This window comes from Pongo abelii, chromosome 1, assembly GCF_028885655.2.
Source record: "Pongo abelii isolate AG06213 chromosome 1, NHGRI_mPonAbe1-v2.0_pri, whole genome shotgun sequence".
Classification (NCBI taxonomy): Eukaryota; Metazoa; Chordata; class Mammalia; order Primates; family Hominidae; genus Pongo; species Pongo abelii.
The window spans coordinates 163259167-163281120 of record NC_071985.2 but is presented as its reverse complement, the minus strand read 5'-3'; the positions used below and the strand labels follow the sequence as shown (position 1 = coordinate 163281120).

General features: G+C 32.7%; 1 protein-coding gene across 13 annotated transcripts in view; it reads left to right on the top strand.

Annotated features, from left to right (window-relative positions):
* The window catches only part of LRRC7 (leucine rich repeat containing 7), a 1078250-nt gene that overhangs the window by 784042 nt on the left and 272254 nt on the right, over positions 1-21954 (top strand). For all 13 annotated transcript variants that reach the window (XR_008514343.2, XM_063711876.1, XM_054533117.2 and 10 more), the window contains 2 exons: positions 6443-6521; positions 18766-18855. Coding sequence is in view for 12 of the 13 variants with exons in the window: in XM_063711876.1 (XP_063567946.1) it covers positions 6443-6521; positions 18766-18855 (169 nt within the window). In the remaining variant the exon portion in view is untranslated. The remainder of the gene's footprint in view (positions 1-6442; positions 6522-18765; positions 18856-21954) is intronic.

The following is a 21954-nucleotide window of genomic DNA, read 5'->3' as shown; positions in this document are numbered from 1 at the left end:
CTTATTTTGTGGCCTTGCATATAATCTTCCTGCAGAATATTTTATGTGTGCTTGAGATTAATGTGTATTCTGCTGCTGTTGAATGGAATACTCTCTCTCTCTCTCTCTCTCTCTCTCTGTCTCTGTGTGTGTGTGTGTGTGTGTGGGTGTATTAAGTCTATGAAGTCCAATGTTTCTTTGTTGATTTTTTTGTCTGCATAATCTACCCTGTTGCAAGCAGTCTCTCTGTGTGTGTGTGTGTGTGTGTGTGTGGGTGTGGGTGTGTATTAAGTCTATGAAGTCCAATGTTTCTTTGTTGATTTTTTTTGTCTGTATAATCTGCCCTGTTGCAAGCAGGGTATCGAAGTCCCTACTATTATATTTTATTATATTTCTCCTTTCAGTCTGTCAATGCTTGCTTCATATATTTAGGTTATCTGATATTGGGTGCATATATATTTAAATTATATCCTCTTGCTGAATTGACACTTTTATCATTATATAATTACCCTCTTTGTCACTTGTGACAGGTTTTGACTTAAAGCCTATTTTGTCTGAAATAAGTACAGCTACTCCTGCTCTCTTTTGGTTTATATTTGCATGAAATATTATTTCTATCCTTCAGCCTACATAGGTCCCTAAAGTTTGTTTCAAGCATGTATAGTTTGGTCATGTTTTTTTCACCCATTTAGTGACTCTATGTCTTTTCATTAGATAATTCAGCCTATTTACATTTAAAATAATTATTGATAGGTAAGGACTTACTATTACCATTTTGTTGATTTTTTTTCTGATTGTTTTATAATTTCTTTGTTCTTTCTTTTTGCTCTCTTCCTTTGTGATTTAATTTTATATAGTGGTATTTTTTAAATTATTTATTTTTATCTTCTATGTCTACTATAGGTCTTTGCTTTGTGGTTACCATGGGGCTACATTATAACATAGGCTATGTTATAACATCTTATAGTTATAACACTATTTTAAGCTGATAATAACTTAACTTTGATCACTTACAAGAAATCCACACACTCCCATGCATACACACACATTTTAAGTATTTGGTATTATAGTTTATTATTATTATCATTATTATACTTTAAGTTCTGGGGTATATATGCAGAACATGCAGGTTTGTTACATAGGTATACACGTGCCATGGTGGTTTGCTGCACCCATCAACCTGTCATCAACATTAGGTATTTCTCCTAATGCTATCCCTTCCCTAGCCCCCCAACAGGCCCCAGTGTGTGATGTTCCCCTCCATGTGTCCGTGCGTTCTCATTGTTCAACTCCCACTTATGAGTGAGAACATGCGGTGTTTGGTTTTCTGTTCTTGTGTTAGTTTGCTGAGAATGATGGTTTCCAGCTTCATCCATGTCCCTGCAAAGGACATGAACTCATCCTTTTTTATGGATGCATAGTATTCCATGGTGTATATGTGGCACATTTTTTTTATCCAGTCTATCATTGATGGACATTTGAGTTGGTTCCAAGACTTTGCTATTGCAAACAGTGCTGCAATAGACATACATGTACATGTGTTTTTATAGTAGAATGATTTATAATCCTTTGGGTATATACCCAGTAATGGGATTGCTGGGTCAAATGGTATTTCTAGTTCTAGATCCTTAAGGAATCTCCACACTGTCTTCCACAATGGGTGAACTAATTTACGCTCCCACCAACAGTGTAAAAGCATTCCTATTTCTCCACATCCTCTCCAGCATCTGTTGTTTCCTGACTTTTTAGTGATCACCATTCTAACTGGTGTGAGACAGTATCTCACTGTGGTTTTGATTTGCATTTCTCTAGTGACCAGTGATGATAAGCATTTTTTCATAAGTTTGTTGGCTACATAAATGTATTTCTTTAAATAAGTGTTATGTACTTTCTCTTCTTATTCTGGGTTTTCTATAATCCTTATTTTATTCCTCTTGAGGGTGTCCCATAAATCCCATAAGCTTTCTTCATTCCTTTTCATTCTGTCTTCATTTTTCTACTCTGGATAATCTTAAGTGGGCTGTTTCTGATTTAGCATTTGTTTTTCCTGCTTGATCAAGTCTGCTGTGGGAGTTCTATATTGCATTTTCCATTTCATTTATTGTATTCTTCAGCTCCAGAATTTCTGGGATTTTTTTTAATGATTTCTATCTCTTCATTTAACTTCTTGTTTTGTTCATTGTTTTCCTGATTTTATTGATTTGTCCGTCTGTGCCCTCTTGTAGCTTACTTAGCTTCCTTAAAATATTAATTTTGATGTTTTTGTCAGGCAATTAATGGAGCTTCATTTCTTTCAGTTTGGTTACTAGAAAATTGTGTTCACATGGTGGCACTTGCCTGTAATCCCAGCACTTTCGGAGGTTGAGGCGGGTGGATCACCTGAGGTCAGGAGTTCAGGATCAGCCTGGCCAACCTGATGAAACCCCATCTCTACTAAAAATACAAAAAATTAGCCTGGTGTGGTGGCGGGCATCTGTAATCCCAGCTACTCAGGAGGCTGAGCCAGGAGAATTGCTTGAACCTGGGAAGTGGAGGTTGCAGTGATCTGAGATTGTGCCGATGCACTCCAGCCTGGGCAACAGAGCGAGACTCTGTCAAAAAAAAGAATTGTGTTGTTTTGGTGGTGTCATATTCCCTTGTTTTGTTTTGTTTGTATTCCTGGAAGTCTTGTATTGTTGTCTTTGCATTTGAAGAAGCTGTCACCTCCTTCAGTCTTTACAGACTTGCTTCAGGAGAGAAACACCTTCACCAGTCAGCCAGATGACGGATTCTGAGTCTCTCTCAGACTTTTGTTATGGATGTGCCTGCTCCATTTATTTTGTTTCCTCTTGGGCAGAATTTCTTAAGATTGTTTGCCCTTTCTCAGTCCCACAAAGCCAGGCTGTGTGCTGGGAGTCTCTTACTTGTTTTTTTAGGCAATGCTCTGAAATGCTTAAGTTTGTGTTCCTTCTCCCAATCCCACAAAGTCAAGGTGGCTGGCTGTGTATGCTGGCCAGACAGCTGCAAGTGCTCACACTATCTGTCAGGCACATGAAAGGAGTTAGCTACAGTTATAGAGGGGAGGCTGAAAAACACAATGTGTTGGGAGGACCTATGGATCAGTTACGGTGGTCCACAGGTGAGGCATACCGAACAGGTCATAGGCAAACTTTCAGTTGGAGAATAGTAGAATATACAGCTCTTTGTTTAGTTTTGAACCTTGGTTGCTGACAGTCCCTACCTCTCCTCCCAGCTCCTAGCCTTTCCCAGCCACTCAGCCTTGTTGATGCCCTCAGTATTCTAAGTGGGGCAAGAAAGAGGTAGGCCTCTAGGACAATGTCCCACACAGTTGGGCAAGCCTCACTCACTAATTTTTACTTTCCCCTGTGGGGACAATTGTGAGTTGAAGGAGTTTCTCCTGGCATTGAGCTGTGCTACCTTGAGCATGGGGTGAAATGGGGAAAACGAAACTATTCTCCTTATTATCTTCAATGAGTCTACTCTCATAAGCTTTGCTCCAATGATATGCTGGAATTTCTCCGCTGGACTCCCAAACTCCCACAAAAATACTCTCATCTGCAGGTGATTGCCAAAATCAGTAAACTGTGACATGTTAGAAAACTCCTATTCTGCCATCTTGCTTATGTCACTCTGAAAATATCTTTATTCCACACTCATTTTCATAGTTTGGGAATATTAGTTTGGTGGTGTGTAGGATTTTAGTTGAAAATCATTTTCCTTCAGAAGTTGGATATATTTCTGTATAATTTTCTCATTCCAAATATTTTTGAGAAGTCAAATGTCATCTAGATCTTGATCCTTTGTGTGAAACCTGATTTTTCTCTCCCCTCTTAATCCTCGATACTCCTTGAATGAGTGAGCTTTTCTAATCTGAAATAATCTTATTCATTGTTTGAAATTACTGAAATATTCTTGAATTGTTCCTTTAGTATTTTCCATCTTTTGTGTTCTCAGTTTACTCTTCTTAGAACTTCTATTACTCAGATACTAAAATGTCTCAACTATTATAAATTCATCTTTACTGTCTTTTTGCCTAATATTACCACATTTTCTAGAAGACTTCTTCACATTTATCTTTGATTCTTCTATAGTTTTTCTTTCAATCATTCTTCTGAGTTAGAACATCAATTTAAGAAAAATGTCATGAAGTCTTTTTCATCCCATTTTTTACGTCTGTAACCTTGGCACAATGTCTGGCACTTTTGAGTCTTCAAAGAACAGCAGCTTTAAAAGTGTGTGTGTGAAAAAAAAAGTGTGTGTATGTGTGTACACACACATTAATAATGTATATATTCACAGTATATATATTATATAATATTCTTTCAGCACACTTATTCTTTTTCCTGTGTTCTCTAAGGTAGATAAATTTTATAGGTTTATACCTGAAGCCAGATAATTTTGATATGTTTTTGGTTCTTTTTTTGACTTACATCCTCTGATTCTTTTTTATTTCTAATAATTATAAATAACATTATTACAGCACTTTGTGCCAATTGCTTTTCTGTATAATCTCTTTTAATCCTCACTACAACTCTATGATAAAACCCTTCATATAATCACTATTTTTCAGAGTAGGAAACTAAGGCATTGGGAGTTTAAAAGACTTGCCTAGGGCTACCAGCCAGAAGGTATATAGCTAGGATTCCATCTTAAGCCAACAGACTGTGCTCTGAATTATTTTAAATTTAAACTGCAAACAATATAATACAAATTTTTAAACAAATAATATAGCACCATTTTCACCACAGTAGGCAATTCCATTTTCAGTAGAAGATAAAGAGACGTCATCTTTTTCTTAAAATCATATTTTAATTTACTTCTGCTTCCATGTCCTGGTTTACACGTAATTCAAGGATATACCATTTTAAGGCAGGGACCTGTGGTAATAAGGCATCATGCATAACAGCATGCAATGAGCCCAGATTGGAGAGTGAACAGAAAAAGCTAAACAGAGAAAAAGAGAAATTTATACTCCTGTCCGTTGAAGATATTTAAAGAATTTTATGGGAAAATGTTAAGAATAATTCACAACTTAGATTATTGACCTGGCTGCCATTTTTTTAGTGACTATTTAATGGAAGAAGTTCTAGGTGTTATGGCCTTCCAAAAACAAGAGAAACAGGCTTTTTCATTAAATTCATACATAATGGAGCTCCCAAACTTTTGGAGGCTCTTATTTAGAAGTCAGAATAGTTCAGTAATAATTTTAGGACCGCATGATTTCTGGTGAAATTTTAAATGGAGAGAAATGGTGTGAGAAATATCGCAAACCCCCCTTTGTACCCCTTTGTACCCCTTTGTACTCCTATTTGGCAGTGGATAAGTGACCTGTCCTGGATTTGACTACCCTGCTGCTTCAAGGGCTTTGAAGTCCTGTGGACATGGTAGTCTAGTTGAATGGAATCTAAAAAGGTGGAATATTTTGTTTCTTGAGTATCCATCATCAAAAAGTTCAATTATATCCTGCCACAAAGTGTTCCTTATCCTTCTGTCAGATATGAAGTACTGGGAAAGGCCAGTTCTTTTTGAAAATTTTTGCATCCTTGATAGTAGTTTCAAAAATTGAAAGAAAGTGGTACTGCAGGCATATTGTATAATAACAGCTTCATATAGCTTCTTCCCTTCTAACTTTTGCAGGGCCTACTACGTTGATCCATTTCTGTCAATTGATTGAAATGTCCTCCACATCTTTTATTCCTCTGACCCTCACATTTATGGATTAGGTTTGCAGCTTTTGCATTTTCAGTTTCATAGAAAAATCTGTGTTTTTCTGTCACATAGCCAGTAGCACAGCTGTGACAGCAGATGAGCAATTCTCCAAGGTCAATCAGCCAGGCTGGCTACCTCAGAGACTCCAGGGAGGACCCAAGGAAAGCTGCTTGTCTCTTCACACTTTCAGGCAGATGTAGAGCTACACTCTGTACAGCCAACAAAAAAGAATTGTATAAAATTTAGCAGAGCCCCATATTAGTTTGGGAATATCTATCAGTTTGGGGTGTATTCTTAAGTATTTTTCACATGTATAAGTTCAACCTTCCTAACCTTATAAAATGATTATTGGAAGTAAAAGTTTTATCTTCTGTTTTCTTTACATCTACTTGTTCTCCCTTCTCTCAGTAGTGGCACTGTAACTTAATAACTTAAGCTATTTTTATTTCTTTAGGTTACCAAAGATCAAAGATTTATCTTAGGCCAAATACACAATTGTCCTCAATTTTACATCCAATTTTAAACTTTTGTTATAAAATATTATTTAACGTTCAACCTTTATTAAAAATTATGTATATATGATTAATAATATTGATATGTTATTAAGTTTTTATTTCTACTTAAATGCTTATCCTAAATGGTGTTTACACCATATACTGACTCATAGTTTTAATAATTATCTAAATATTAGAACTATAGTTTAAAGAATATTTGTTGAAACATTTTCATGTACTTTGTTTTTTTCACATTTTAGGTGTACAAGAATTTCCAGAAAACATAAAGTGCTGTAAGTGTTTAACAATTATTGAAGCCAGTGTCAATCCCATTTCTAAGTAAGTATGAGTGATTAAATTTTATTTGTATTTATATTTCCATTGTATAATAATATACCTAAATAGAGGAAATGCACATCATAATTTAAATTTAAATGTAGCATTGACATAGCATTTGATAGAATGATGGGAAAAATTAATAAGAATAGTTTGACAAAAGATGATTAAAAACATTGCTGAGTAGCAAGGAAGACCCAATTGGCAAAAGATGGTATTACTTTGAAACAAACTTTGTCACCATTTTCCACAGCTCTCAGGTAACATTCCATAGATAAGAGTTGAAACTAATAAAACAGTTATTAGTTATGGTCATGGTGGAAAACTAGCATCAAGGACTGCCAGAAGTTCAAGATACTGCAAGAGTTTAAGGTATTGACAAGTGCATAAAAATAACCTATCATGTAGTTCAAGGAAATTAAGTATGACCAGAAATAGAAAGTACTTGTATACCAGAGATTGCAGCAAGAGCAAAGAGATAACCCTAGGAGAATAGGAGAATGGAAGACATGGATGATAGAGATGCTGTGATCAGAAAATGGGTATTTGTAGTACAAGATCTGTTCATTAAGAAATGCCATAGAAAAATGATACCTGGCAAGTGACCATGTTGGTAAATTGAGCATATGGGGTAGTGACGGAAGTCTGTGGAATCAAGTAGGTCAGGAAGCAATAAAATAAATTGATTGGAGGAGTCATGAACCTGAATGTTAAAGTCACTTAATAATGGAAGTAGAAATAAAATCTAGAGAGGCTCCTGACAGTTGTAATATTTAGAAGAGGTTGAAACAAGTCAGTTGTATTGGGCTGCAAAAAATGAGCTTCAGAGTAAGACTGGCATTTTAATTACACAAAGCTGACAGTAGGATTTGAGAAAAATTCCTCGATCTTTTGTCTGATGAAGTGTAGGAGGCTGGGGGAAACGGAAGCCCATTGGAAAGACATTTAATGGATGGAGTGTTTTTAGAAGAAGACATAAATAAATTTGTCAAAGGGAAGTTGATGGGAAATTTTATACCAGTAGAGTTGAGGAGAGAGAGTAGTGAAAATGGTTCTCTATGGATGATGGGAAAGACTCTAGACAAGGTGAGGAGTATAATAGAATGTAAAAGAATGAGATCGAAGTTTAGATGGAGATCTTTATACTGAATGGTTTGTGAAATAATCTGAGGCCTTTTGTAGGAAATGTAAAAGATCAAGCAACAATATGTGTTTAAAAATTACAGTTTTTCTTCCTGAAAAGTAAATAGGGAGGGAAAAAAAAGAGAAAACAAAACTCTAAAAAGCTTTTCCCAAAACTCTTAGACCAAAATGCAATTTTTCAACATCTCAATGAAATAGATGTTACTAATTTCTCCCACCAGGACTACAGTCATGTCCTTGACTTGAGTCAAAACAATCCAGTGCTGATGACAAATTGCTTTTTAGTAGCTCATCTTATTTAGGAATCGTGGTAGGTCTTTGGGAGTGGAAGCCAGATTAGAAATTACATCTTTGAGAAATTTCAAGTCTATGGTTTTATTGGATATGTCTAATTCCCTTCATTTGTTTAACTTTTTTAAAGATGAATAAATATGACCTATTTCAGCAAAAATGCATAACACTATAAACATTAAATGGTTTTGAAATTCATAAAAATTATGAAAAGTCAATATAAACTGTTTTATCAAATTTTAAAGTCAGGTTTTTAAATATGTTATTTCTATACAATAAAATTTACTCTGGCCAGGCGTGGTTGCTCACACCTGTGATCCCAACACTTTGGGAGGCCAAGGCAGGAGGATTGCATGAGTTTAAGATTGGCCCTGGCAACATGGTGAAACCCTATCTCTATAAAGTATGCAAAAAATTGGCCTGGTGTGGTGATGTATGCCTGTAGTCCTAGCTACTTGAGAGACTAAGGTGGGAGAATCACTTTAGCCTGGGAGGACAATGCTGCAGTGAACCATGATCATGCCCCTGCACTCCATCCTGGGCAACAGAGTGAGACCCTGTCTCAAAAAAATAAGATTAATTCTATTTAGGTGTATGGTTCAATGAATTTTAACAAATGTATACAGTCATGTGACCATCTCCATAGTCAAGATATAGACTATTGCATCATCTCAAAGAATTCTCTTAGCCCAGTCATCCACTGACGATTACTATCCCCATTGCTTTGTCTTTTTCAAAATGACAAATAAATGATATCCTACTTTTGTGTCTGACTTCTTTTACTTAACATAATGATTTTGAAATTTATTTGTAATTTTTCAATAATCAGTATTTCATTCCCCTTTATTGCCGGGTAGTATTCCATTGTATGAATATAACATTATTTGTGTATCTATATTTCAGTTGATAGGCATTTGGGTTGTTTCCAGTTTTTGGCTATTATGAATAAAGCTGGTACAAACTATGCACAAGTGTTTGTGTGAGCATATATTTTCATTTCTGTTGAGTGAACCCCTAGGAGTAGTTTTCTGAGTAGTATGGTATGTGTATGTTTAACCTGATAAGAAACTTCCAAACCACTTTCCCAAAGCTATTCAATTGTGCGTAACACTAGTTCAGGTGTTCGGAGTTCAGTTGTTCCTCATCTTTGCCAGAATTTGGTTCTATCAGTTTTTTATTTTTTTCCATTTTAGCCAGTGTAGTAGAAATGATCTTTCATTATGGCTTTAATTTATATTTCTAGTGTCTAATTAGCACCTTTCCATGTATTTATTTATAATCTGTATTGCTTCTTTGGTAAAGATTCAAATTTTTTGTTCATTTTTATTTGCTTGCCCTTTTATTATTGAATTATAAGAATTATGTATATATTCTGGACCTTTAGAAGATATTTGGAAGTGAAGATTTGCTCTTATTCTATGGCTGATCTCTTTATTTTCTAAGTAGTACCTTTCAAAGAGAAGGTTTTAAATTTGATGAATTTCTATTTAATAATTTTTTATGGTTTCTGCTGTCCTTTCTTATCTAGGAGATCTTTGCTAAATTTATAGCCATAGTGATTTTCCCCTGTGCCTTCCTCTGAAACTCTTATAGTTTAGGTTTTACAGTTAGGTCTATGATCCATTTAAAGTTGATTTTGTATACCTTGTTGTAGAACAATTGATCACATATATTTGAGTTTATTTCTGGATTTTTTATTTTTGTTAATCTATATGTTTGTCCTTACACCAATTCCCTACTGTATTAATTACTGTAGCTTTATATAATAGTAAGTCATGAAATCAGAAAATATAAGTCCTTCAACTTTGTTCTTCATCAAAATCGTTTGGGCTGGTATGCTTTTTGCTATTCTATGTAAATTTTATAATTAGCTTGCTAATTTATACAAAAATATGTAAGCCTGTTGGAATTTTGATAGAGATTGCATTAAATCTGTAGATCAATTTGGGTAGAACTTAACATCTCAAAAATATTGAATATCCTCATCCCTGAGTATAGTTTAGCTCCATACTTATTTAGGTATTTTAAATTTTATCAATGTTTTATAGATTTCAGCATACAAATTTTGTTCATTTTATTCTAAGTGTTTTATTGTTTTTGTGCTATTGCGAATGATTTTTTATTATTCCAATTGTTTACTGCCATCATGTACAAATACAATTGATTTTTAATATTTATCTGATCTTCTGCAATCTTACTAAACTCACTTACTAATTCCATTAAATTGCATGTGTAGATTTTTGGGGAATTTTCTATGTACAATGTCATGTTACCTGTGAATAAGACAGTCTTATTTTATCATTTTTTATCTATGTGTCATTTATTTGTTTGTTTTTCTTACCTTTTGATCTTGGCTAAGACCTCCTTTACATGTTGAACATCAGAGGTGAAAGCAGGCATCATTGCCTTGTTCCCAATCTTAGAGACAAAGCATTTAGAGTTTCACCATTATGTGTGATTGTTACTTGTTTTTTAAATATATGCTGTTTATCAGATTGAGAAAATTTCCAGTAACCTGACATTCACTTCCTTTTGAGCCCCCACTAGCAGGGCCATCAAAGTTTATATTTCTTCTAAAAGTCTTTTCAAGAAAATGTATGCTTTATCATGTTTTTTAAACATTCTCCAGTCTGTGACCACTAAGTGCTTTCAAAGCCACTGCACATTTTTAGAAATTAGTTATAGCAGAACCCCAATTCCAAGCATCAAAAATCTTTATTAATTTTCTAATGCTCTGAAACAAATCGCCACAAATGTATCAGCTTAAAACAACACATATTATTTATTTCTCAATGTCTGTGGGTCAGGAATTTGGGCATGGCTTATCTGGGTCCCCTGCTTCAGAGTTTCACCAGGCTGCACTTTTTGCTGGCTGTCAGCTGGAAACCACTCATGGGACCTGGAGACTGTATGCCGGTCCCTACCATGTAATTATCTCCCAAGGCAGTTTTGAGTCTCTTAGCCTGATGGAGTAATATAATGTAATTTAGTTGTGGGAGCAACATTCCGTCATATTTGCCACATTCTATTGATCAGTAGCAAGTCACAAGTCCTACCAACACTCAAAAGAAGAAGATTATACAAGGGCATGAACATCAGGAGCCTGACGGCAGGGCATTTAGAATGTGTCTTCCACATGTCTGATATTTGGTTTGCTGAGTTTATTATGAATGGATGTTGAATTTTGTCAAAGTTGTTTTTTTATAATACCTGATCGTATTGTCTGTCTTTTTTAGTTTGAACCTATGGTGACTCACACTGATTGATTTTTTATTATCAGCCAATTTTGCATTCCAGGGATCATGCCTACCTGATTAGGAAGTATTACTTATTTTTTTCTATATTGATGGCTCTGATTTGCTAATATTTGTGAGGGATTTTCCCATTTGTACTCAAGGAGCATATTAGTCTGAAGTTTCTTATCTTGTAATTTCTTTGTCTGGTTTTGCTATCAGGGTAACACTGACTTCATAAAATGAGTTGAAAATGTTATTTTCTATTTTATATAACAGTCTAGCTAGAATTGGTGTTTATTTTTAATATTGGTAGAATACGGAAGTGCAACCATGTAAGCCTGGAGATTTCATTATGAAAAAGTTTTAAATTACAGATTTAATTTCCTTAATAACAATTGGACTATTCAAACTACCTATTTCTTCTTGAGTTACCTTTGGTAGTTGTGTTTTTCAGAAATTTGTACATTTCATATGTTTTCAAATATTGGCATATTGTTCTTCATAGAATTTCTTTATCTATTGGTCCTTTAATATCTGTAGTTTCTCTAGTGATGCCCTCTCTTTCATATCTGGTATTGGGAATTTGTGTCTTCTTTCTTTTTTTGCTCAATCAATCTGACTAGAGATTTATCAATTTTGTTGATCTTTACAAAAAAAACCCCAGATTTTTGTTTCATTGACTTTTTTGTATTGCTTTTCTGTTATTTTCTAAGAAATCCATAAAGTATTAAGTAATGTAAGTGCTTTAATATGAAAGTTATAGTTTTCAGTGTTACCATTTTAGTTTTACTTTTACATGTGAACTTTATACTATAAGCTAGAGGCCTTAACCAAGTTATTGGTGAAAATTATTACAATAAAAATTGAAAATAACTCCTCAATGGGAAAATCAAGAGCTAACATTTATTGAGAACCTATGTCTTAAACTTTTAGATACATTATTTCATTTTAATTTTTACAGAAACCTCATTATGTAGATAAATATTATTACCTTTTTATAGAGAGAAACGCATGAAGCCAGTATTTAAATTCCTAAGTTTCTTTCACTGTATTTCACCATATCTGATAAAGTATTTTTAGTTGCTATAGGATACATTCTCAAAAATTTAAAACATTCTTAATGCTCAACAATGAAGAAATTACTAGTAAATTACAGTACATCTATGGGGTGGATATGAAAGTTATAAACAGAGTGACCAAGTGTCTCTGTTTGCCCAGATCATCTCCGTTTACTATTCTTGATTTGGCATATTTATTAATAGCCACCTTTTAACTCTCACAAATGTCCTAGTTTGAATTATAAATTATGTATTCACTCGATTTATACAGCAAAATTAAAAGACAATTATACATTAAAGGGAGAAATAATGATACAAGTTTGCAGTGTTGTTAAAACAATTACTAGATTAGAAAGAAATAAATGAAATGATAATCATGGTTGCTCTAAGGAGGTAAAATTATGAGTTACACTTTTATCTTTATTTTCCAAATGTTCTCTAACACTATGATGTTCATTTTATAATTTTAAGCTGCATAAATGAAGATGTTTTGATGTAAAATGCCTTTCCAGCTAGAGTAGAAACTTCTACATTGTGTTCTTATTCACAACATATAAAACTTAGAATTTTATATGGTTTAACTGTTCTATTAGAGGTCAGATGCTTGTAATATGTTTTCATTAAACTTCTAGAGTAAATGAAATTAGAAAAGAAAAAAATGTTGAAATAAGGGTGACTGAAACTAATCTTAATTTGCCTATTCCAATAGTAAAAGTTAGCAATTATGAAAGTATTTAAAATAGTATTCTATTTAATGTTTATTGAAACATCAAAATAAAATTCGTACTAAATAAAAGTATTAAAATTTCTTTGATTTGCTGATTCTTCTTACTATGGGATAGGTAGTCATTCAATCATTGGAGCAAATCTAAGCAGCAGATATTAGTATTATCATTTTACAAATAAGGAAATCAACTATTGCAAATTTAAGTAATTGCAAAGGTCACATGAAAATAATTTGAAGACCTGTGATTATAAGAAAGGTCTTCTGATATCAATACATGTGCTCAACTGCTAAACTATATGAGTGTCTGGGTCTATTGTTATTCTATCTTTGTTGTAGTTTTTTAACTGATATATATAGATGTACATTTTGGGTGGGCACATGTGATAATTTGATACATTCATATAATCAAATCAGGATAATTGGGATATCCATCACTTTAAATATTTATCTTTTCTTTTCACTAGGAACATTCTAATTCTCTTCTGGCTATTTTGAAATGTAAAATTAATTAATGTTAACTAGAGTAACCCTACTGATCTATCAAACACCATATCTCATTTGTTCTATGTAACTGTGTATTTGTACATACCACTTTTAATTTAAGCAATTAATAAAAGGAAAGTATTTACTTAGCAGAATGAATTATTTGCTAATTTGTAAAACATATATATTCCTTGAATTTTTAAATAAATCAGTCACATGTGAAAAGCCACCAAGTTATTTTAGGATAGTAAAATCATTTCATTATTGAGAGTTCCTTACTTAATGTCAAATATTGGATTTCATTGAATACTTTGCAGGAAAGTAAAGGCAACTTATGATTGTCATCTTCATCAAGTGTATCCAGCTTGCTATGGAATATTTTCTTCCTCACAGTTCCTCATACATTTTTCTGGAAGTGATTATATTGACAATTCAGGCCCTTGTCTCTATTAGAAGCTACAAAATGTACCAAAAAATTAATGATAAATAACTCCTCAATGGGAAAAGCAAGAACTAACATTTATTGAGAACCTATGTCTTAAACTTTTAGATACATTATTTCATTTTAATTTTTACAGAAACCTCATTATGTAGATAAATATTATTACCTTTTTATAGAGAGAAATGCATGAAGCCAGTATTTAAATTCCTAAGTTTCTTTCACTGTATTTCACCATATCTGATAAAGTATTTTTAGTTGCTATAGGATACATTCTCAAAAATTTAAAACACTTTTAATGCTCAACAATGAAGAAATTACTAGTAAATTACAGTACATCTATGGGATGGGTATGAAAGTTATAAGTAGAGTGAGCAAGTGTCTCTGTTTGCCCAAATCATCTCCGTTTACTATTCTTGATTTGGCATATTTATTAATAGCCGCCTTTTAAGTCTCACAAATGTCCTAGTTTGAATTATAAATTCTTTGAATATCTTTGAATGTCTTTTCTGGCAGGCTTACTGACTGTATATATATGATTTTTCAAATAACATTGAATCCATTTTTCATTCTATGTTATTTTCAAAGTACAATAATGGACAGTTTAAGAGATTTTAAAAATTCCTTATCCCCAAATAATTTATAATTTTTCCCAGGAATAGAACATTTCCAATACTAATACAAAGTATTATTGTATAAACATTCAACTAAATCTATGAACAAAATCCTATGAGGAAAATAAAGGAGACATTAATTTTGAATTTAAGTGCAGAGTAACCATTCAATAAATTCACGTTGAAGTGAGTTGAAATAAAACATAGATGTCATTAAATAAGACATACTATGTAATCATATTCTTAACTCCACATTTTTAAGAAGAAAAGTTCAATAGAAAATGTCAATACATCTTTTTTTATAACCAGGCTGATAAAAACTGACTTACTTTGCATGCTGGTTTTTCATATAACCTATTTTTGCTGGTCCAGTTTTGTCATTGGAATCTGAAAAAATGTGGTCAATTCTTAAACTCTGAAAGAAAATGTTCTATGTAATAAGCCAGATTCTTCTAGGGCATAAGCATTACCAAAGAAGAAGCAAAAAAGTATATTTTTGATCAAAGAAGTAGTACAATATCATTTATTACATACATATGGAGAATAGTAGACTGAGAGAAGCTGCATAGTTTTGATATATAGGAAAAATATCTGTCCTGCCAATAGAAAATTAGTATTTTAAAAGCTGTTTTTTACTGAGTAGTGACACTGTTAAGGTAAATTATTAGATCAATGGTTTTAACATTTGTCTAATTTTACATGTATCATATTGATCATCTTTTTGAAAAGTCATATGTAACTAGTTGTTTTGAATTACAAGACATCAAAGATAATAGTTAAACTCCAATTGAAATGTATTTAACATCTGTGCCATTCTCATAACAACCGTCATACTATCAGGACGTGAGCTCTAATGCATTACAACAAAGTAAAACACAGAGAAAATTAATGACCTACCATAGACTTTTGTTTCTATAAGATCAAGTTCAAACCTTTGAGTTGAGTATTCAAGGACTGTAAACCCTGCCCTCTCCTGATACTCTTAAATATTAACTCTGGATACTCTCATACATAAAGTATTTGCTCTAGAACTCATCTTCTCTTTGTTACACATCTCAAGTGTCTTCTTACCTCTACATTATAAAAACCCTCATTTTTCACTTGCCTCCCTTCTCTTTCTTTTCTACTTTCATAAATCCTATATCTCTTAAAAGCAAATTTATGGCAACATCCTCTATGAAATCATAGCCACACAATTCAACTCCAAAATACAAACTAGAACAATATATTTACAGTGAAAATAACCAATATCAGATTAATATACAGTAAATCTTCACTTAATGCCATTGATAGGTTGTTGGAAACTGCAACTTTAAGTGAAAGGACATACAGCAGGTCTTCAAATAATGTTGTTTCCTTCAACATTATTTCATTGTAATGTTGTAGAGAAGATAAAAAATTGTTTTGTTATACATAGTTTCACTTAAAGTTGCAGTTTCAAAGAACCTATCAATGACATTGAGGACTTATTACTAAGAATATGTAAAGAATTGCCATAAATTAGTATGAAAATATAAATGTGTTTGTTTTAGATTCCCCAGAAGCAGATGTTTAGAAAAGAATACAAGCAGTGTATTTAGGAGATAAGCCCAGGAAATACTTGTTGAGAGTGTTTTTTCAAGCTGTTTACAGTATTTGGCCACTGGACTTTAACTTTCTGGGGGAACTCTGGGTAACAGTGTAAAACACATACCAGGGTTATCAAACACAATGGGAGAGGGAGCAGAGGTATTTATATTCCTACCTGTCATTAATTGAGTACTGTCTCTGAGAGGGACATTAATTCCATGGAACTTGGGCTACCAGGTGCATGAACAGACCAGGCTTGAGCAGCTGAAGAAAGTCTTCAAACAGGAAGGAAAGGGGCAGACAATCATGATTTGTTCCAGTGTACAACAAAATTATAAAGGCAGAGAGTTCTCTGGTTGGGGCACCAATAGAAAAATAGGTAAAATAAGTAAACATGTATTTCACAGAAAAGGAAACAAATCTTGCTAATAAACTTTTATTCCTAACTAATCAACAAAATGATGATTATTACTATTTTATATTTACCAAATTGGCAAAAATGAAAAAAGCTAACAAAACCAAGGGTTAGGAAGGACATGGAAAAAAGGTGGAACTATTTTGAATGAAATTTGGCTACATCTAGTAAACATAGACTTGCATTCCCTATGACCAACGATGTCACTTCTAAGGATATAACTTAAGTAATATTTTGTAAATGTATACTGTATGTTCAAAATTATTCACAGAAGCCAATATTTATAACAGCAAAATGAAAAACTAGAAACAACTGTAGGCCAAGCGCGGTGGCTCATGCCTGTAATCCCAGCACTTTGGGAGGCCGAGGTGGGTGGATCACCTGAGGTCAGGAGTTTGAGACCAGCCTGGCCAACATGGCGAAACCCTGTCTCAAGTAAAAATACAAAAATTAGCAGGGCGTGGTGGCAGGTGCCTGTAATCCCATCTACTCAGGAGGCTGGGGCAGGAGAATCACTTGAACCTGGGAGGCGGAGGTTGCAGTGAGCCGAGATTGCACCATTGCACTCTAGCCTGGGAGACAAGAGTGAAACTCTATTTCAAAAAAAAAAGAAGAAACAACTGTAATGTTCATTAGAAGGAAAATGTTAAATTGTTTATTCATACAGTGGAATACTATGCTATGATGGCCCATCAGTCACATCAAAATGGATGGATTTTTTAAATCTAATATTAATTTTTTAAAGCCTTGGGAAAATGTACACAGTGTGATTTGATTTATATAATGTTCAAAACCATTAAAAACCATACAACATGTTTTGTTTTAGGGAATTAAATATTTGTAGTAAAGCTGTTTCAAAACAGAATAGTAAACATGATTCAGGAATTTGTGGGACAAATAGGAAGATGTAGACAGGGAGGGACACCCAGAAGGTTTCAAAGATACTGATTCTATTTCTTCATTCTATTGTGGGTACACATTTTTTTTATACGTATATGTATGTACACACACATACATACATACAAATACAAACATAATATGTATATATATAAGTGTTTTATATATACATATAAGAAATTATTGGACATAGGAAGAGAAACCATGGAATAAAACGCAGATATAATGTCCCAGGAGAAGGAAGAGAAGCAGGAAAATTGTAGTAGAAGCAAAGAAGGAGAGAGCAAGCAGTGATGGCAACTGTTGCTAGGCAGCGTAGGATCCGAAATAAAATGAGGCTAATGGGATTGGAACTTAGGAGGTCAGTGGAGGCCTTGGTGAGTGCATTTTCAGTAATAGAGTTGAGGTAGATGCCAGAAAACAATGACTTGAGTAGTAGTAAAAAGCAATGAGTATAGGCAGAATTTTAAATAAGTAAATGCAAGGAGGAAGATAGGCTGTAATTTGAGGAGAAGGCAAATTTGAAGACTATTTAAGAGTATTTTATAAAATAACATAATCTGGACTAGACTATACATAAAAGCATTAGAAATGTTTAAATAGAAATTTACTAATAAAGAAATTAATATTCCTCTAAAAACAAGTCTCCTGAGAAATCCTTGAATTAAATCTTTTTACATTTAAAATAATTTATTTCATCTAATTTCTAAAACTCTCCAAAGGTTATTTTCTTAATTTTTTGATGCAGTTTATAGCCTTTATGATTGTCTAATTATCTTTTCAATGTTGTTTGTCATTTTTAATAAATATGAATTAGACCAATTTGAATCATGATTTACACACATGTTGAGCAGGCATTAAAGAAATTATTCGTTAAGGGGACAACATACTCCTTCACTTTTCATACTGGGCAACTTTAGTTATCGCTGTAACAAATTGTAGACAAATTTTGATGATTAAGTGAAATGGTAACTGGATACTCTTGCCTGACTATATATGTGAATATTCTGTTGAAAAAGGAACATTAGTTTTAAAATTACAAACAAGCCAAACAACTTGAGATTTCCATGAAAAATGTCCTGGCTAGCATGCATGAGGTTAGGCCAGCAATAAGAGATGATGTTGCTGATTTTAGCAGTGACATAAATCTTAGTATAGGAGAGTAGCATGGAAGTGGATAAATGCTATTTACTTTAATAACAGGCAAAATTTTCGAACTGTAACAACATGCTCAATAAATTCTTTCATTACTGTAATACCAAAGGAGAGTTGAAAAATGTATTACATTTCTATTTTTTCTCCTCAGAGATACATATTTTTGTTCTGTTTCTATAGCAACATCAATGCAGTGACTAAAACTTTAACTCCTTTTTAGACTCCCTGATGGCTTCACACAGCTCCTAAATCTGACCCAGCTCTACCTGAATGACGCCTTTCTTGAATTTCTTCCAGCCAATTTTGGAAGGTAAGAATAAGAAATTTAAATTATGCGATTATATTTCACCTTAGGTAAGTGCTTTACCAGTGCCGGTTGATGAGACTTCAAAAGTGACAGTTGTGATTAAAGATAGGCCTCATTATTATTCAATAATGAAACTCTGTTAATTAATGAAACTTTTGCAAAAAAATAAAGTAAAATTAGGCCTTTACATGACATTAATAGTCAAATAAATTCTAGATGAATTAAAGAGTTGGATATAAAAAAAAAAAGCCAGAAATTATCGGGGGGAAAAAAAGGAGATGAATATTTATGGCTCTTTTGTTGAGAAATACCTTTATAGGCATAGAAGCAAAGAAAAATATCATAAATGGATAGATATGATGACCTAAATACTTTTAACATAAAGTATCAGAAAATCAAAGGTTTAAGGTAAAACAATCAACTGAAAAAATAGTTTCATTATATATGAAAAACAAATTATTTATATATTTAACATAGAATTCTTACATATAAATATGAAAACAAAGATTTTAGAGAAAAATGGTCAAATTACAAGGAAAAAGCAATTCATAATAACACATATAAATGGCTGGGGAACACATAAAAAAAAGTCTGTCTTCACAAATAATAAACATAATACAAGTTAAAACAATAGAAGACCTTTATGTTCCAACATATTGCCAAAATTTTTTTTAGCGTATAAGAACAGAGATGATCTCATGCTCTCTGATAGGACTGCAGAATGTTATGACCTTCATGCATGGCAGTACGCTTTTAAAACCTTTGAAAATATTTACAACCGTTGCCTTTGTGAATCATTTCTAGAAATGTCTATTGCCATTGTCAGATATCCCACTAGGATTTATGGACAAGTTTATTGTTATTTACAATGTGAAAAAAGTGGAATCACACATCTGTCTAGGATATTGGTTAAATACATTATGGTTCATCTATATGATAATACTATATAATAATAATATTATATAATAATAATATTATCTTAGGGAAGTATTTTTTAAAATTCTTAAGATGTTTCCAATATGAATATGACTCTGTATGAAATAAAAGACTGTATCTTAGAAGTAAAATTATGAATAATTTTTCTTGTCATCTTGACATGTTTTTCAATATTTTTCAGGTATTCTACAATGAACTTTTTTGTGCAAAAGATATATCTGAATAGCTAGGACATTTTTAAGTTTACTGTCAACTGCATTTATGTAAATGATCGTCTTTGAAATTGTTCAAATAATAGACTAAGTATAGCTTGACACCAATCTGTTGACTGAAGCTTGCACAGGACATTAAGAACTCAGTTGAATAATGAAGTCACTTAACATGTGACAGCCTCCATTTACATACTGAGAGCACATCAACATTTCCCAGATTCCCTTACTTTTGCAGATCACGCCATCACAACACTTATGAACAGCATATACTTGAGGAGTTTTAAAATTCACAGAGCGTCCAAAGAGCATTGCTTGGCTTCTAAATGAATTGGCATTTCATCATTCATCCATAGAAACTAGCCTCGCCTTTCTGGAACTGACCACAGCCTTACAATATACTTTGGATTTATCAAATCAGAAAATATTTAATTATTATCTTAAGATACATTTTTTTCTTGAACTTTTATCAGTTCTCTTTAAGTAGTCCTAATGTGAGAAAAAGATTTGGGCAAGTGAAAAACATAATACCAATACCAAAACCATTTGAAAATAGAATTTAATTTTGCATAAATTGCCTACAAAAAATATGCTCTATTTTATTATTATAATATAAAAAGGTCTTTAACCTTCAAGTGGATAGTTTAACAAGAGGACACTTAAAATTCCTTTTAAAACCTGAGATTCTGTGCTCCTAAAAGCCAAAATCAGTATAAAATATCATACTAGTACAATTGTTGACAAGATTTGAGACGTGCAAATGTTTAAGGAATCTCCTTTACTAGCAATATACCCATGCCATGAAGAACTGAATCACTTTATTTCATATACAGATTAATCATTATCAGATTAAATAAAAAGCTTGATAGGAGGAAAAAAAAAGAAAGGGAAAGAGACCTACATGAAAACCTAAAAGTACAGTAAATATGGCAGATGTAGATGAAAAACTTCAAATAGTAAAATATTTCTCAAAACATTAAGAATTCAGAGAATCCAGTTAATATCTGTTCTAAAGTAGCTTCATCTGGGTACATTTTAACGTTCAATATGGACATGAATAACAATAGTGTGTCCTAGACTGCAAAACTTAACAAGTAATTAAGTGTGAAATGCATTCCTAATCACAAATGTTACTCAAGCAACAGAAACTATGAATACCTCTCATTCTTTTCACGTGATTTCCCCAACCCCAAAACTATGAATACCTCTCATTCTTTTCATGTAATTTCCCCAACCCCAGCATTGTCACGGGACAGATGATGCGACAGATTTTTAAATGCGTAACCTTTTCATAAATGTTAAAATATGCACCTTAGAGTCAATGAAATATGGTATATTGCAGCACTTCTCCCATTGTGTAAATTATGAAAATAATAATGGCCAATTCTTATGAAAACTTGTGATATACCAGAAATTACGCTTTACATGTATTACATTATTTAATGTTCCAAACCATATAAATTTGATACTGCTGTCACACACTTATGGATGAGGAAATTGAATTAAGAGAGGTTAATTAATTTGCCCAGTGTCAGAGAGGCAGAATATGAAAGAGTTTAGATTTCAACCAGGTTTGTCTTCCTACAAAGTCCCAATTTTTTAACTCTATGCTATAGTATTTGCTTTTTAGTTTATTTATAATCTCTTGAGAGAAATTATTGCCATATTCCAGTGAACACAGCATCTGGTATTTAGTATACATTCAATTATCTATTGAATGCATAAAATTAAACAACAAATATATTTTTATAAAACATATGAAATTTAGAAGGCTGGAATCCAAAGATATCTTTAAAATATCTCAGTTAATTTTAGGAAAACGATATTTGTCATTGCCCAGTAGTGATGTAACCCTACTCATAATCAATATGTATATTTCTTTAAAATCTATAACCACAGTAAAAAAAAATTTTGGACATAGCCCTTTGAATAGTGATAATGATAGTTTACCATAGTA